Source organism: Neovison vison, chromosome 7 (assembly GCF_020171115.1).
Source record: "Neovison vison isolate M4711 chromosome 7, ASM_NN_V1, whole genome shotgun sequence".
In the NCBI taxonomy this organism is placed as follows: domain Eukaryota; kingdom Metazoa; phylum Chordata; class Mammalia; order Carnivora; family Mustelidae; genus Neogale; species Neogale vison.
In genome coordinates, this window is record NC_058097.1 from 107,188,401 (window position 1) to 107,205,276 (window position 16,876).

At 59.1% G+C, this 16,876-nt stretch overlaps 1 protein-coding gene across 4 annotated transcripts; it reads left to right on the plus strand.

Annotated features, from left to right (window-relative positions):
* Positions 1 to 1,057: 1,057 nt before the first annotated feature.
* Positions 1,058 to 16,646, plus strand: SIDT2 (SID1 transmembrane family member 2). 4 transcript variants are annotated; one of them, XM_044257905.1, is made up of 28 exons: positions 1,058 to 1,461; positions 3,081 to 3,202; positions 3,485 to 3,649; positions 3,740 to 3,785; positions 4,177 to 4,278; positions 4,386 to 4,469; positions 5,366 to 5,465; positions 5,655 to 5,720; positions 6,788 to 6,881; positions 7,234 to 7,286; positions 7,637 to 7,648; positions 8,018 to 8,089; positions 8,242 to 8,313; positions 8,495 to 8,557; positions 9,353 to 9,471; positions 9,811 to 9,884; positions 9,981 to 10,047; positions 10,571 to 10,644; positions 10,760 to 10,883; positions 11,100 to 11,217; positions 11,727 to 11,863; positions 12,037 to 12,145; positions 12,408 to 12,484; positions 12,651 to 12,697; positions 12,972 to 13,077; positions 13,643 to 13,753; positions 15,000 to 15,113; positions 15,205 to 16,646. In XM_044257905.1, exons 1-28 carry the CDS (start codon positions 1,279 to 1,281, stop codon positions 15,265 to 15,267), a joined length of 2,574 nt encoding a protein of 857 aa, XP_044113840.1. In that variant the 5' UTR covers positions 1,058 to 1,278; the 3' UTR covers positions 15,268 to 16,646. The 4 variants fall into 4 exon arrangements, with proteins under 4 accessions (XP_044113840.1, XP_044113842.1, XP_044113841.1 ...); XM_044257907.1 differs by lacking the exon at positions 8,495 to 8,557; XM_044257906.1 differs by lacking the exon at positions 7,637 to 7,648.
* Positions 16,647 to 16,876: the final 230 nt, after the last annotated feature.

Here is a 16,876-nt window from a genome sequence, read left to right on the forward strand (position 1 = left end):
CCGAAGGCAGCAGCCTAACCCACTGAGCCACCCAGGCGCCCATGTCTATACATTTTTAATCTGTATTTCATATTTCCTTAGGATAGAGCCCCCAAAGTGAAATTACTCTGTCAAAGAGTAAAGCTCTTTAAACTTCTTGAAACACAGGCCAAAATATTTTGTAGAGAAGTTTTTATCGATTTATACTGAAAGCTACTGTCTTTCAATGAGCCTTTTAGCTGCCTCTGCAGAAAAGAGGAGAAAGCCCTGCAAGCGTCCAGGCCTCCCTGAAGCCTTGAGGCCGCTGCAGGAAAAGGTGAGAGGACACAGAGGTTCCTTTTGTAGTTTTGCCTCAGCCATCCCTCCGGGGGAAGGCGCCGGTCCTGTCCTCCTAAATGAGCTCTTCCTTTCTTAATGGCCCAAGGATGGAGGATGTCGGTGGTAAATGCGGTGAGGATGGAGGTGGATCCTTACGTTGAGCAAAGAAGTCTTTGTCAACAAGAATCCAGTACTTGGAGATCCTTCACGGAGACATCCATCTATTCCAACCAAAGCGCGCTTCCAGAGATGGGTAGGATTACGAAAGAGGAGGTAGTAGCGGGACAGGAGTTCCAGATGGCTTCCAGCTGGAGGGCTGCGGCCCCTTTAAGGCCCAATCCGGGACTTGGCCCTTTAAATCTGTGTCAGTTTCTCCTGACGTCAGCGGGCGGGCCGGCAGCCCTGCTGTTTACCGCCTCACGGCACCGCGCAGTCCCGGGAGTAGCGAGCACGGGGGCCGCCGCGGCCGCCCGCCCTTAAAGGGCCCGCGCCCCGGAAAACGCGCGGTGCCGCGCCGCGCGGCGTCGGGTCGCTGCCACCTTTCACGCTCCTCACCCTCAGACCCTCCTCCCTTCCCGGCCGCCCCCGCCGCCGGCTTCCCTCCCTTCCTCCTTCCCTCCCTCCCTCCCCTTTCCCCGGCGTCTCCTAGCTCCCAGCAACCAGCCGCCCCCTGGCTCTCACGGCCCCGGCCGGAGGCCGCGGGGTCTCCGGGCCGCGCTCAGCCCCTCGCGAGCTGGTTCGTACCCCACACCCTCCCCTCCCTCTCCCGCCGCCCATCCCCGCCGGGCCCCCTGGGAGCGTCTCTGCGGCTCCGGGGAGGGGACGTTTCCTAATCTCAGGCCGGGGTTAAAGTTCTGGTCCTGGTGAGATGCTGGAAGCTGCGGCCAGAGCCGCAACCCGTCCCGGAGGTGTCCTGTCGCCTGTCGCCGTCCCCGCCACCGCCGCTGTCGCCGCCGCCGCCACTGCCGCCTTGCCGGGGCCATGTTCGCTCTGGGCTTGCCCTTCTTGGCGCTCTTGGTGGCCTCGGTCGAGAGCCATCTGGGGGTTCTGGGGCCCAAGAACGTCTCGCAGAAAGACGCCGAGTTTGAGCGCACCTACGTGGATGAGGTCAACAGCGAGCTGGTCAACATCTACACCTTCAACCACACTGTGACCCGAAACCGGGTGAGGGCTGGCCTGGGCCGGGCTGGGGGCTGGTGGTGAGTGGGTGAGCAGACCAGCGCTCTGCCAGTCAGTCAATCCTCTGCTCTTTTAGGGGGCCATGAACGCGGCACCCCACTGGGTTTCGTTTTCCCAGAACCGCAGTGGACTCTTTTGACCAGTCCTCCTTGCTTTGCCACCAGTTTCTCTGAGGCTCCCACTGGACAGTTTCTAAAGTTGTCTCCTTCCCATCTTCTCTTTGAGCCCCTCCTTTCCACCAGCTGTGCTCTGAGCAGGGCTGGTCCAGCACCCCAAAGCTGACAGCCCCACAGCCTGGGTGTAGGCGGAAGCAGGCTAGCTACTGGGCTTGGCCCACAAAACCCCAAGGAGATGAGACAGACTGACTGAAAGGCTCTGCTTAGCCAAGTTCTAGCTGAGACTCCCCAGGGAGATGAGTGCAGGACTTCCCACTCTCTTTCTGCCTTAGAAAGCCCGCTGGCCTTGTTCAGTCAGAGGGGGTGGAGAAAAGACCAACTCCAAGTGGGATGGGAGGAGAGAGAAAGCTTGTCTCCAATGGGGAATCTACCTCACCCTGACTTTCTCTTTCATTTTTTCCCCAGCCACGTGTTAAGCGTGATTGTAGCTAGATCTAGGAAGTCTAGACCCCGGACAGCGCTGAGATTTGGAGAACTGTTGGAGCCTGGCTCTGTGGTCTCCTGCCTGGCTCTCTCCATGATTGCATTTACTAAGAAGTGGTAGAGCTGAGCGTGGCAGTGTGATTATTTTTCAGAATGGGGCAGGATCTGCCAGCAGCTGCCTTTAGTGCCTGTTTCTCTGAAGTTTGATGTCCTCCTGCTTGGAGTCCTTTCTTCCTTCTCCCCCATAACTGGGGTCATCCTGAGAGTTACTTTCTACCCCTCTGGGAAACATTGCCCTGGGGCTCGGGTCTCAGCAGCCCAGTAACAAGCATTGCCAGGATCCATTGACTGATTTTCTTAAGCTCCCACTGTACGTTCCTCCATGCACCAAGAATGAGAGTGTCTGCATTTTACAGAGGGGGAAATCGGGGCTCAGAGGTGTGAAGTGACTTCTCCACAACCCTGGCCCTTGGTCGGAGCTAAGGATAGAACTTGGCTTTCTTAGCTTTCAACAGTCTCGTTCCCCACCTCCCCACTGGCTCTAGCCCCCAGATTAGTTGTTGAATGGGGACTTCCTGGCTCACAAGGAAGAAAATTGAGGAACACTTCTTGCTCTCCTGTGTCCCCGTGTCCCTGTGCAAGTATATCCCGTGAACATGGATAGGTATGGGGTATCCTGGTTTTGGCCAAAGTCTCCATTGTGTTTCCTGTTGGGAAGTGAGGCCCTGTGGTTGTGTGGGTCCCATTGTCCTGCACATGTCTGCCAGCCAGCATGAGCCCTCTTCCAAGAGCCTCTCCTCTAACTCAGAGCAGATCCCTCCTGGAGACTGAGGCTGCTCTGGCAGAAGGGGCATAGCTAGCTGACCAGCCTGACTGGGGTGGTTGGGGGTGGAGAACAAAGTGGTTGGCATGACGAGCTCATGGTCTCTGGAGCCCTGTGTCCCAAGGAGCAGAGGTGGAGTCACCGCAGGCTTGACTGAGGGGCGTCTCCATGTCATTCTGCAGACAGAAGGCGTGCGTGTGTCTGTGAATGTCCTGAACAAGCAGAAGGGGGCTCCTTTGCTGTTCGTGGTCCGGCAGAAGGAGGCTGTGGTGTCCTTCCAGGTGCCCCTAATCCTGCGAGGGCTGTGAGTAGGACCTGGGGATCAGGGAGGGGGAGAGCCTCACCTAGGGCCTGATCCAGGGCCTCAGGCCACCCTGGAGCCCCTCTGTTTCTCGTCCCCATTCCCTGAACCAGAGGGCTGCTCAGTGGCCAGGCCGGCCAGCCTGACAGCTGAGCTTGTCAGCCTCGCTGGGGGAGGAGTAGGTAGATGTTGGAAACCAGAGATCGGGAGTCAGGGCCTTGCTCCTGTGGTGTGGCCTGCTGGCTGGGACGGTAGTAATGTCCTGCTTTCTGCTTTGGGCTGTAGGTATCAGCGCAAGTACCTGTACCAGAAGGTGGAGCGGACTCTCTGCCAGCCCCCAACCAAGAATGAGTCCGAGGTCCAGTTCTTCTATGTGGACGTGTCCACCCTGTCACCGGTCAACACCACCTACCAGCTCCGGGTCAGCCGGATGGACGACTTTGTGCTCAGGTCTGCAAGGGCCATCCCAGGGGACCATGGGCCTGGCCTCTTTGCCAGGCTCTGTGAGTGACCGTGATGGGGGGGCTCTTCTCCCTCCAGGACTGGGGAACAGTTTAGCTTCAATACCACGGCAGCCCAGCCCCAGGTAAGATCTGTCTGGCAGCTGGCCCTCGGGAGAAGCGGGGACATGGGAGCGGGAGTGGTCAGCAGAGTCCCAGATTGGCTGCTGGGAGTCCCAGGTTGACTGCATCCTGGCCATGGACGGACTTTCTGGAAATAGGAGCTCTGGCCCTGAGGTGGACGTGCAGAGGCATGGGGTCTGGCTGCCACCTTTCCTCCTTGCCTCTTGGGACACTATTGTGAGTGCCCAGCTGAGGTTGAGGGGAGTGATATAATTGGGCTGCTTGGGGTCAGGGTCCTTCTCCCCCGAGAGCTTCCACTGCCCAACTCTGAGAGGATACACACTGTTCCCTTCTAGAGGGACAGAGAGAGCATCCTTATGAGATGGGGCTCTCCTTGCCCTCCTGTGCCCTCAGTACTTCAAGTATGAGTTCCCAGAGGGAGTGGACTCAGTGATTGTCAAGGTGACCTCCAACAAGGCCTTCCCCTGCTCAGTCATCTCCATCCAGGATGTCCTGGTAGGTCTGCCCTTTTTTGCTCTCCACCAGCGGGGAGCAGGACTGCTAAAGAGGGGGCCCAGGGCCTGGGTTCCTGCCCATTTGCCTCTCCCCTCCTCCTTCTGTAGTGCCCTGTCTATGACCTAGACAACAACGTAGCCTTCATCGGCATGTACCAGACTATGACCAAGAAGGCTGCCATCACTGTGCAGGTAGGAAATGTGCATGACCCTGTAGGAGATGTAGCCAGGGGATGAGCCTTCCAAACCCTTGCGCCTTCACCCCTGCCCCCATTTTTACCCTACTGATAAGACTGAGTCTTGGCCTGCCAGTCCCTCAGATTTGGGGCTCTGCACTTTATGTGAGGGTTGAATCATCTTCCCAATCACCTTGTGGGGTAGGAAAGAGCAGAGAACCCTTTCTGGCTTTCATTTCTATTTCATTCACTGTAAGGAGAGCTAGGAGGGGGAAAAGGAGGGGCGCCGGGTGGCTCAGTCGGTTCAGCATCTGCCTTCAGCTCAGGTCATGATCCCGGGATCCTGGGATCCAGTCCCGCATCAGGCTGTCTGCTCATTGGGGAGCCTCCTTCTCTCTCCCTCTGCCTGCTGCTCCCCCTGCTTGAGCTCAATCACTCTCTGTCAAATAAGTAAGCTCTAAAAAGAGAGAGAGAGAGATTGAGAAAAAGTTCCTGGCCGTTGCTGAGTGCTGCCCTCAAAAAGGCTGAAACCTCTGCTGGGGGCAGGGCGGGTGAAGCCACACACTCATCTGACAACATCCAGTCTTGCAACTGAGGGGGCGCAGGCCCCTCCACTTTTCCTCCTGGCTTATGCCCAGACCGCACGGCGCGCCCGTGGGTCCCCTGCTGGTGGGTCGTGCACACGTGTGCTCACCTGGGTGACACGTGGTCGCGGTTTGGGCTCTGGAGCAGGTAACCCTGCTGTACCACTTGCTGGCCGTGTAACCCTAAAGCCTAATAAGGGCAGCGCTAGTACTTATCTCATAGGGACCCTAGTGCGGGTTAAATAAAATTAAGTGCGCATTTTGTGGATTGATTTTGACGGTGGTTGACGACAATGATGGTTTTGTCATCCCCATCATCATCCTGCAGCGCAAAGACTTCCCCAGCAATAGCTTTTACGTGGTGGTGGTGGTGAAGACCGAAGACCAGGCCTGCGGGGGCTCCTTGCCTTTCTACCCCTTTGTGGAAGGTACATGGTGTACCCTGGGCCTCGGGGGTGGGGAGGGCTCGGTCGCTCCCCAGGAGGTAGAAGAACCTGCGTGGCTGATGGGTGGGTCCACCGGGATGTGAGGTTTTGGCCCCGGACTCTCCCAGGCCTGGTCCCACAAACTTTTTAACCAAGCTCCAGGCAGCTTCTTGTTTGACGTTCTGCTTCCAGATGAACCGGTTGATCAAGGGCACCGCCAGAAAACCCTGTCAGTGGTGGTATCTCGAGCAGTCACGTGTGAGTGTGGGTGGCTGAGTGAGGAAGAGGGAGGCTCTTCCTCTCAGACCAGTGGAGGGGGGGGTTCCTACACGCAGACTGGTGGGCTTGGAAGGGGGAGTGTTCTTGGCAGACTTCACGATGGGGGGTGGGTCCCAGGGTGGTGTAGTACAGAGTCAGACACTAATAATTGAAGTACTGAGTTCCAGTTCTCTCTTCACCCCTTGTGAGCCGTGCAGTTTCACTGAGCCTCAGTTTCCCTGTCTCTCTGTCTTGATGGATCTGTCCCAGTAGTCTCACCAAATTGTGAGGTTTAGCACAAAATTAGCCAGAAAGTATTAGGCCCCTTAGTCATGCTCGATAAATATTTACCAAGTGATTGAATGGAGCCCTTTGTACACTGGAAAATAGAACCTAAAAATAAGGGATTGTAACGGGAGGGGAAAGAAGCTGCCTGTCTTGTAGGAAATCTTTATTCCGCAAATATTTCTTGAGCGCCGTCTTTGTGCCAGGTGTTATGCACTGGCCAGAGTCCTCAGAGTTCCTGTCTGAAGAACAGGGGCCCGCTTCTGGGCAGTGTGCTGAAGCTGTGAAGGGCAAAGGACAGTCACTGGGACCCCAGGACAGAGAAACTTTCCTATAGGATGCAGCCCCTGAGCTGTGTTTGGAAGGAAGCTGTGTTTAAAAACAGGATGGAGGGGGCGCCTGGGTGGCTCAGTGGGCTCAGGTCATGATCTCAGGGTCCTGGGATCGAGCCCCAGGTCGGGCTCTCTGCTCAGCAGGGAGCCTGTGTCCCCCCTCTCTGTGCCTACTTGTGATCTCTTTCTCTCTCTCTCTCTGTGTCAAATAAATAAACAAAACCTTAAAAAGAAGAAGAAAGAAAAGAAAACAGGATGGAGATTGTGAGAAAGAAGGAGTGGAGAAAATTCTAGCTGAGGGAGCAATAGGAGCAGAGACAGGAATCACGTCAGAATTTGGCCTATTTCGGGGAAGTGCCCGTTGCTCACCCTGTCGGGCCCTTGTGTGCCATGACAAGCATCCTTGGAAGGTCTGATGTGCTCATCTTCCTCTCTGCCCCCCCACAACAGCGGAGGCCTATGTTGGTGGTATGCTCTTTTGCCTGGGCATATTTCTCTCCTTCTATCTGCTGACCATCCTCCTGGCCTGTTGGGAGAACTGGAGGTAAAGCAGGGCCACTGGGCATCCCCCTTTTCTGGGATGGGTCGAGCAGGGGAGCTGGCCTGGCAGGATCTGAGCCAGCCCAGGGCCCCAGCTCCACACCATCCTGGGGTATAGGAAGGCAGGTCCCTTTCAGGGTCAGTGCTCCATGGGCCTCTCCTCTGGAAACCAGCACCTGCCCTCAACCTTCTACCCAAGCAAGGAAACCCCACATTGCTTCCCAGCCTGGGAGGAACCTTAAGGTCACAGACAGAGGACAGGGTTATGGGTGGAGAGGGTGGAAGCAGGCCAGTCCAGGGTAGGAGGGATCCTCATCCTGGCTCCTCTGGTTTGCCTCTGGATTCTGTTCCTGCAGGCAGAGGAAGAAGACGCTTCTGGTGGCCATGGACCGAGCCTGCCCAGAAAGCGGTACTTCCGGAGGCCTGGGCAGGGAGGGCAGAGTTTGCTCTGTGATTTTCTGGATGCTTCCCTTGGGGGCTGGAGGAGGAAAGGCCAGCTGGGGGCTTCTGGGTATTCAGATCGGGTCTAACACTCTACAGATGGAAACGGGACTGGGCTCTTGTGCCCCTGTGACCCTAACGTGCCCATCTTAATGGCTGCCACTCAGTTCATTCTCTGGGTCTAGCTACACTGTCTGTCCGCCTCAGGCAATACAGCTCAGAGTCCGGGGGCGGTTATTAACCTTTCATTCTCTCTCTTTTTCTTCCCTCCTTCCCTTTCTGTCTATCCTCCCTCCTGCTTGGGACCTTCTCTCTCAGCTTCTCTCCTTGGTAAGCTCCAGGGGCTGTGGGCAGAGGAGCTGAGGTCCAGAATGGGCGAGGGAGGGGATGCACCAGGGGGTCTGGGCGGGACCCGGGCTGGCCCGTGCTTGCTGTCCTAGCTGGTCATTTAGACACATCAGTTCACTGACCACTGTCTCTGGAGCGAGGACAAAGGATGGCAAAGGCTTCTTCGGGGCCCCTCGTGGGAGGTTGGGGCAGCTGGTGGGGTGGGAGGAAGTGCATTTGTCAGGATAGGTGCTTACTCTTTGCTGCTGCGTGGCCCCTCCGTGTCTCTGCTCTGGAGTCTTCCTTCTCTCTTCTTGGCTGTGGGCCCCACTCTGCTGCCAGAGCTTAGGGGCCCCTGATTTCTCGTTGCAGGTCACCCTCGGGTGCTCGCCGACTCCTTCCCTGGCAGCTCCCCTTATGAGGGCTACAACTACGGCTCCTTCGGTACGTGTCAATGCCAGAGGTTGTCCTTGCCCACTCACAGCCTGGGCTTCCACCTCCAAGGCAGCAGAGTGGCCACGGGGCCCCTCCCGACCCCTGCCTCCCCGTCCTCTCCCACCGAGACCTCACCACGTCCCATGCCCCATCCCCCGCAGAGAACAGTTCCGGGTCCACAGACGGCCTGGGGGATAGCACGGGCACTGGAGACCTGTCCTACAGCTACCAGGGTGAGTGAGGCAGGCGGGGCCTTGCAGGGCTGGAGCAGGCTGGGTGAAGCGTGGTGACGGGCACCCGCCTCTTCTGCCAGACGCTGGCACCAGGAGAGGGGCTGCTGGCTCCCTGCCCCTCTCCCCTCTCATGCTCTCTTCCTTGGCCCCACTTCCCGGTAACTTTCCCTTTCCTTTGAAGGGCACGACCAGTTCAAGCGGCGCCTCCCCTTTGGCCAGATGCGGCAGCTGTGCATTGCCATGGGTAGTTGTGGGGTGGGGGGGGCGCTGCTCTGCCAATCTGCTCCTGCCAGGGCCGTTGACCGGGGCCGGTAGGCTCCAGGGCCAGAGAGACGCTTTGTGCATGGCTTCCCTATCTAAAGCCAATAATTGCCCGTTCTTGTGTCTTTTGAGAGAAGCAGGCATTGGCCTTGATGCTGGTGGACTGGCACCCCAGCTACCCCTAGGCCAGATGTTCTGGTTTGCTGCCACGTTTGCCAGCACCCTCACTCCCTGGCCTGCTGGGGTAGGGCCTATGGGCAGGGGTATCATGTCCTGGCCTCTGGGGACTTCGCTCTGGCAAGGTAACCGGAGGAAGTTTCTGAAGGCACCAGAAAAGAACAGGAGCAGGTGTCACCCTTGCTGTACCCCAGAGCCCACTGGGTGTCTACCAAGTGGGGGCCAAGGCCATGCCCTCTCAGAACCCACACAGCTGGGCACCTAATCAGCATGACTTCTGCCGAATTCAGTCCTATTGCTTACGTCTGGGGCCCAAGGTCTGCTCAGGTCCTGGCCTAGAAGTCCTATGTCAGTGAGGGGGACGGGGCTGGAGGGGTCCCTCTTTGGTGGCCTCTTCCCAGAACCCACCTTTGTTCCCCTTGAGGACTTAGGAGCACCTGTGATACCTTTGCCCTGGGCCTGAGCTCACCTCCACCCCTGCTCTGAGCCCACAGTTTGCCTCTGCCCATCGCCCAGTAATTGTGACAATTGCCCTAGGTGGGTGGGGACAGACCTTGGGTTCTGTGCCTGTGGGTTAACTGTTTCCTCCTGCCCACCCCAGATCGCTCCCTCGACCCCGTGGGCACTCGGCCTCGCCTGGACTCCATGAGCTCTGTGGAAGAGGATGACTACGACACGTTGACAGACATCGATTCCGACAAGAATGTCATTCGCACCAAGGTCCGATGCCCTGTGGGCTGGCGCTGGCCATGGGTTTCCCAAGGAAAGTAGATTCTGTGTTCAGGCCCCAGCACGTCTCCCTCTGGGGCGACATCTTAGGGGAACAAAGGGAAAGAGCTCAGCTGCAGCAGCATCGATCCCAGGAGAGGCTGACTCCGTTCCCAGCCCTGCCAGACTGACCGGCCAACAGCAGGGGGGTGGCCTTGAGCCGGGCCCTGCAGAATTATGGCCTGTGGGAGGGGCGGGGGGATTCTCTTGTCCTCCTCCAACCCGGGCAAGAGGGGCTTCTCCAGTCTCCCGGGCAGTGGGAAAGCGGGGCTCACTGCAGCTTCTCCCCAGCAATACCTCTACGTGGCCGACCTGGCACGCAAGGACAAGCGCGTCCTTCGGAAGAAGTACCAGATCTACTTCTGGTGAGTGGGTGGAATGGGCCAGGCCTCCTGTTACCGGTGAGGTGGCGTGGCCGTGTCTCGGATTCGGCCTCCTCACCGCTGTCCCCCACCCCACAGGAACATCGCCACCATCGCGGTCTTTTATGCGCTTCCGGTGGTGCAGCTGGTGATCACCTACCAGACGGTGAGAGGCCGGGCTGGCTCCCCTGGGCCCGTGCAGAGCACCCTTGCCAAGTGTCCCAGCCTGGGGCTCTGGCGTGCGCACAGGTCATAGGTCACAGGACCTGGGTTCAGAGCCTAACTCTGCCTCACGGGCTGGGTGACCTGGAGCGTGCTCAGGGAGCTTCAGTGTTCTCATCTGCAAAATGGGGCCGTCCAGTAACGGTGACGGCACCTTCCCCAGCTTGTTGCGGGGTTTACGCAACTAGGATCATAGGACTTTGTAGGCCTTGGTTTCTCTTCCCTTTTCTCTGGCCTGTGAGGCAAGACCCTCTGTCATGGTCATGCCCCGTGATCTTGGGCTCCACGTAGTGCGAGGGGCGGGGACTGTGCCAGAGAGGGCTGGCCCGGCCAGCCGCTTGTGTGGCACTTTGCCATCCTGCCACGTGGGACTGCGTGGTGTGGCCCAGGCCTGGCTCCCTCTCGCCTGGGCTCCGGGCCAAGTCAGGTATTTCAGCAGCCCCTCCCGCCGCCGTGCCCTGCTGCAGGTGGTGAATGTCACTGGGAATCAGGACATCTGCTACTACAACTTCCTCTGCGCCCACCCACTGGGCAACCTCAGGTGGGGGTCCTCGGGAGTGAGCTAGGGATTGGGGGTGGCGGGGGAGGCGGGGAGGGCTCCGCCAGCACCTGCCGCAGGTAGGACCGAGGCCATGCGCCCCTGTCCCTCCTTCCAGCGCCTTCAACAACATCCTGAGCAACCTGGGGTACATCCTGCTGGGGCTGCTCTTCCTGCTCATCATCCTGCAGCGGGAGATCAACCACAACCGGGCCCTGCTGCGCAACGACCTCTACGCCCTGGTGAGACAGCACCTGCCGCAGAGGCCTCCCCGCCTCCAGGCTCTTTCTAGCAGGCGTGGCCCGGCCCACATGCCCCACCACATGCCACACCGTTCCTCTCTCCTGCTCCCCCTCTTTGGGTCCCTCCCTTCGTCCCTCTTTCCCCTTCTCTGTCCCTCCATCCCTCCCCTCCCCGTTCCTGCCTCACCTTCTCTTTCCCTTCCCTTCTCCCCACAGGAATGTGGGATCCCAAAACACTTTGGCCTGTTCTACGCCATGGGCACAGCGCTGATGATGGAGGGGCTGCTTAGTGCCTGCTATCACGTCTGCCCCAACTATACCAACTTCCAGTTTGGTGAGAGGAGCCTCCTGCTTCCCTGGCTGCACCGAGAGCAGGGACCTGCCTGAGGTCCTCCACCATCCCCGGGTCCCCGGCGGGGATCCCCAACACTCAGCCCCTGTGGGAGACTCCAGAGCTGGGCTTCCTGTGGGCACACATGTACTAGTTTTATAGAAAAAAGGCAGCTGGGTGCTACCACATTCCTTTGTTGAGTGTTTTCTATGGAAAAGCATGGATAAACGCCGAGACAAGGAACATACTTGAGCTCTGGTCCCTGATTGTAGGGTGCTCAGGCTATGTTGTCCTTGTTGTCAGGGGAGGTCAGACTGGATGCCAGCCAGTGGGGCCGCAGTGTCCTGTCCTAGGGACAGTGAAGGGACTGGCGTTCAGCCCGCTGCCCTCCTGCTCTGTGGCCATGGGAAGGCGTTGGGCCTTTCTTGGCCCCCCAGGCTGTCTGGGCTGGGAGTTCACTGCTGAAGTTTGGTGGATGTGTTTGTGGCTCACACTCCTGTCCCCCAACTCAGACACGTCGTTCATGTACATGATTGCCGGGCTGTGCATGCTGAAGCTCTACCAGAAGCGGCATCCAGACATCAACGCCAGTGCCTACAGCGCCTATGCCTGCTTGGCCATTGTCATCTTCTTCTCCGTGCTGGGCGTGGTGAGGCCCTGGCCCGCGGTACCCACCCCGCACGCACCCCCTATCCCGTCCCTGAGGTGCCTTCCCTGGGCCTGCCCGGAGAGCCCCAGCCCCGCTGCTCGGGAGGAAGGGTGGGCTTGGGGAGTGGCTCTCCTCGGCGCCTCCTCAGCCCTGCCTGTGGCGGCCCCCGGCAGGTCTTCGGCAAAGGGAACACAGCGTTCTGGGTCGTCTTCTCGGTCATTCACATCATTGCTACCCTGCTCCTCAGCACACAGCTCTACTACATGGGCCGCTGGAAGCTGGGTGAGGGCCCGCCCGGGGCAGGGTGTGGGGGTCAGGGCAGCCGGGCCCCCAGAAGGAGGGGTCGGTGGCCTTGGGGACCCGCACTCACTACCGACTTTGGGTTCTGCCCTCTTGCTGGGGGCCCTGGAAGAATCACAGTGGGAGCAGTTGGATGAGGGTTGGCACAGCCATGCCCTCCGAAGGCCTGGGGTTCTCTGCTGGCATGGGCCAGGGGCTGGGAGAGAGTGGTGCCTGTGCCCGTCAGCTCTGTCCCTTCTTGCAGACTCAGGGATCTGCCGCCGCATCCTCCACGTGCTCTACACAGACTGCATCCGGCAGTGCAGTGGGCCCCTCTACGTGGTACCGGCCTCTCCCCAGCCCTCCTCAACTCCTCTGTTTTCTCTCCTCCCTCTGGGGTGGAGGGCGGGGCGCCGTTGACAGCCCAGGGGAGGGCGGGCAGCGGCTGACTTGGGCCTTCTTCCACTTTTCTCCCTCTCTCAGTCCTCGTTTCTCTGTTTCCCTCCAGGACCGCATGGTGCTGCTGGTTATGGGCAACATTATCAACTGGTCGCTGTGAGTCTGGCCATTGCCTGTGGTAGCCTGGCTGGGCGGACAGCTGGGGACTGGGCTAGCCACTGGCTGCCCTGGGGGCCATGAACAAAGTCTCAGCTTTGGGCATGAGAAATGGGAGCTGAGGAGAGAAATGTTGGCACCTCGGGTTCTAGCATTTCTGTGGGCCTCTGAACCCAGCCTCACGTCATCATAAAATGTGGGGTAGGGGTGAGGGAGAGCCCTTTCCTTGCTCTTGGCCCTCCCTGGCCTCACCAGCTCTCCCTCCCTTTGCCAGAGCTGCCTACGGGCTCATCATGCGCCCCAATGATTTCGCTTCTTACTTGTTGGCCATTGGCATCTGCAACCTGCTTCTCTACTTCGCCTTCTACATTATCATGAAGGTGAGCAGTGCTGGGCCTCCATCACCAGGTGCCTGCCTTTGTGGGATGGAGCCAGGCACGGCCTGCTTTCGGTTAGCACTGAGAGGGGGAGTTTTTCCTCAACTCTGCCATGAGGTCTGAGGAGGGGAGAGGCTAAAGTCTCCTGCATGTACCCCAGCTGCATCCAGAGACTTCCCTCCTCCAGGAGTGACCCTGTGGGTGGCAAGAGCCCCGTGCAATGCGCGGGGGGTCTGAGCCGGGGGTCACCAGGTCTGCACAGGCGGGGGCCTCCGACGGCTGGTGTGAGAGGAGCCTCTGCACCAGGAGAGCCCCCGGCCAACGTGCCCCGCCAGCATGGGGATCTGCGCACCTAGGGGCCTAGCCAGGGTGGGCATAGGGGTGAGGACCCCAGGCTGCTGGCGTGGGACACGTACACTGTGTAGCTACACAAGGTGAGGGTGCGAATCTAGGAAGGCTTCCCGAAGGATCCATCCTGTGTGCTGAGAAGTGGCACAAAGGGCAGGGTGGAGTGCGGGGAATGGGCCAGGCCAGGGTCTGGCCCTCAGGCTGCTCTTCCCTCTCGCAGCTCCGCAGCGGGGAGCGGATCAAGCTCATCCCGCTGCTCTGCATCGTGTGCACGTCCGTGGTGTGGGGCTTCGCGCTCTTCTTCTTCTTCCAGGGACTCAGCACCTGGCAGGTGAGGAGCTGCCAAGAGGTTGGGGCTCACCCGCAGGCTCCCTTTGAGCCCACCCAGGGCCCCTTCTCTTCATAAACATCGTTTGTGAGCGCTAACCCCGCCCCTTCACAGCCACCTTTTCACTTAACCCTCCTGATGGTCAACAGGCCAGCATAGGGCTGTCCCCCCCAACCCCTGTTTTACCTAGGAGGCCGCTGAGGTTCAGAGAGGCCAAGGGACCCGCCCAAGGTCACACAGCCAATGAGTGGCACAGCTGGGTTTTGAAGCCGGAAGTGCCAGGCTCTCCCCTCTGGCCTCGCAGGCACCTGCCATGGATCGGGTTTCGATTCTGTGGTCAGAACCAAGTCTGGCTGGGTCTCTGCCTTTGAAGCACTTAGAATCTAGTTCAGGAGAGACCATCGGTTCCTGGACTGCTCTTTGCAATATGATGCACAAGCTGAAGCAGATAGGCAAGGACGGGAGAGGGAATGGACCCGAAAACAGAGGACAGAGTTAGGAGGTCCAGGAAAGCTTCCTTGCAGAGGCAGACCTCGCTCATGGCCTTCACAAGGCCTTGGATGATGAGAAAGGGCCTGTGGCCCAGTGATGCTGGGACCAGACTCACGACAAGAGGCAGAACTAGACGAGGCAGATTTGGGGTCAGAGAAAGCACGAATTTGGGGGCTGAGTGAAGACTGAAGTCCCGAGGGCAGGATGGTTGTCGTCTCAGTGGCCTCAGCATGTGGCACGGACGGCCCCCAGATGCAGTGATGTCTAGTCAGGGTTAGTAGGGTAGGGTTATGGCAAGCAGGGAGGACCCAGAGTGCCGCAGGTCGGGGTGCACAGTCCTGCCTTCTGTCCTGGGCGGCGCGGAGGGCTGTGTGGCCTGCCGGTGAGGCTCTGGAGGACAAGTGAGCCCGGAGTTGCCGATGAGAGGAGGGGCAGAGGCCAAGGCCGGGACCCGAGGTGGGAGGCTTTCGAGGTCTTCTAGCATCTTTAGGTAACTCAACCTGCTGCTCGTAGATAGGGCAGGAGACTAGGAGGACGGAGAGTCTAAGTGAAAGGAAAGGACAGAAGCCAGCATCCTCCGGGAGAAATCTGTCACAAAAAGCCCATTCTTAGCTGGGGGAGACGAGGGCAAGGTTGAGTTGGGAGGATGGTGCGCTCGCGCCTGGCACGGGCCGCAGCTTGGCCATGGGCAGCCACAGGCGGGTCTGGTCCGGCCTGGGTGGGCGCGTCCCAAGCAGCTCTCCCTGTTCCTCCCCAGAAAACACCCGCCGAGTCCCGGGAGCACAACCGCGACTGCATCCTCCTGGACTTCTTTGACGACCACGACATCTGGCACTTCCTCTCCTCCATTGCCATGTTTGGGTCATTCCTGGTCTGTGAGGCTGTCCTGCCCCAGCACAGGGGTGGGGTAGAGGCCGAGGTGGCCCCGTGGCCTGTGCCTGACTCGTCGTCCTCCCCCACAGGTGTTGCTGACGCTGGACGACGACCTTGACACCGTGCAGCGGGACAAGATCTACGTCTTCTAGCGGGAGCCAGGCCCCTTGCTTTACTCACGGGGGGGCCCGCCGAGCTCCTCTGCCTCACTGCCTAGAGCCTCTGTAGCTCTGGGGGTGTAAGTCCTCACCCTGCGGCCCAGCGCGGGTGGTGGTGGGCCCGCGAGGTCTGGCCCAGACTTGGCCTGGGACCGCGTGGGGGGAGCTGTGAGCCTTGTGGCTATCCTCTCCTGGGGAGGAGGCCCACTCCCCTAACACCCCAGATGTTGGCCAATGGCTGCTGCTTCAGTGTTGAGAGCCTCTCATGGGCCCTGTCCTTTGGCTCTCCGTTTGTTCCTCTTCAGGAGGAAGGAGAGAGTGTTTGTTGTTGCCCTGCCCATCTCACGCCTTGCATTCCGCCCGTCCTTCCCCTCCTCAGGAGCCTGCGACCCCAAGCCCTTTCTTCTTCCCGAGCTCCAGTCCAGGGCCTGGTTGGGCCTGATTCTCTGTCCTGCACCAGGGCCCCACTGCTTTTTGGGGCCGTCCCCGACTGCCATCACTGCCCGCTTCAGTCGGGAGGAATGGGGGTGTAGGATTTTGGAGGCTGGCCAGCTGGTGCCAGGCTTTCGGTGCTAAGGCCTAAGAGGGGCTGCAGGCAGTGCTGTCTCCTCCCTCTGAACTGTGCTTGGGACTGGCTCTGTAGTAGTAAGGATCAGTCCACGTGGGAGAGTCGCTTTGGTCTGAGGGGTTGGATTCAGAGGTCACCTTCCTATCCCATCAGCCCCCAGACTGACGTTGGCACCAGGATTGGAGGGAGAGATCAGTTCCCCCCCTCCCTTCCTTTTTCTTTCCAGCCCTCCGTCCTGCCAAGCCCCATCTGGGGGCCTTTCAGTGCCATTGACGCTGCCCAAGAATGTCCAGGAGCAAAGGAGGGGGATACAAGGCGCCCAGCTCCTCCTGCCTCCTCACAGCCGTGGGAGCCCCAGTGCCTATCTTAGAAGGAGGCTCAGGAAGGGACACCATGTTCCCCTCAGTGTCCCCAGTCCAGCCTCACTCTGGGACCCAGGGCTGTCTTCCGTGTTTCCGTCCTGTCTTCGGCCCAGTTTTGTGTTAGTCACACACACACGTATGTGTAGGAGTTTACACTGAGTTGCCCCAGCTCTGGGCCCCTGGCTGCTGTGGTCCTTCAATCCCCATACCCTACCTGGTCCATGCCAGATGCCAAGGCTGGGGGAGGTCAGGTCGGGCCTCTGCCTTGGGGATGGGAATGTGTTTTATTCTGCCCAACTTGTTTTTATGGCTCTCCCTGGGACTGGGGAGAGGAGGTGGATCTGGATCTTTTTTCAGAACTCCATTCAATGTCTGTTTCCATGCTACGGTTGCGTTTCTGTTTTCTATGAACGAGTCTGCATTCAATTAAAGAAACAACCAGACGTGCTTCTCAGGCCCCTCTTTGCTCCCCCTTTCCAAATGGAGGTGTTGGAGGGAGGGTGGGACAGAGGCCTTCCGCTTCCCAGCTCTTCTGGTCTGCCCTTCTCTTTTCAAGAAAGTAGAGTCTCCCTTGTTTTCCCCATGTGTCCTTGAGTCCCCTGTGTCTCTTCTCCCCTTTGAGCAACTGCATCAGTTCAGGAAACATGTACCAGGGGCCTGTGCCGTGCCAGGC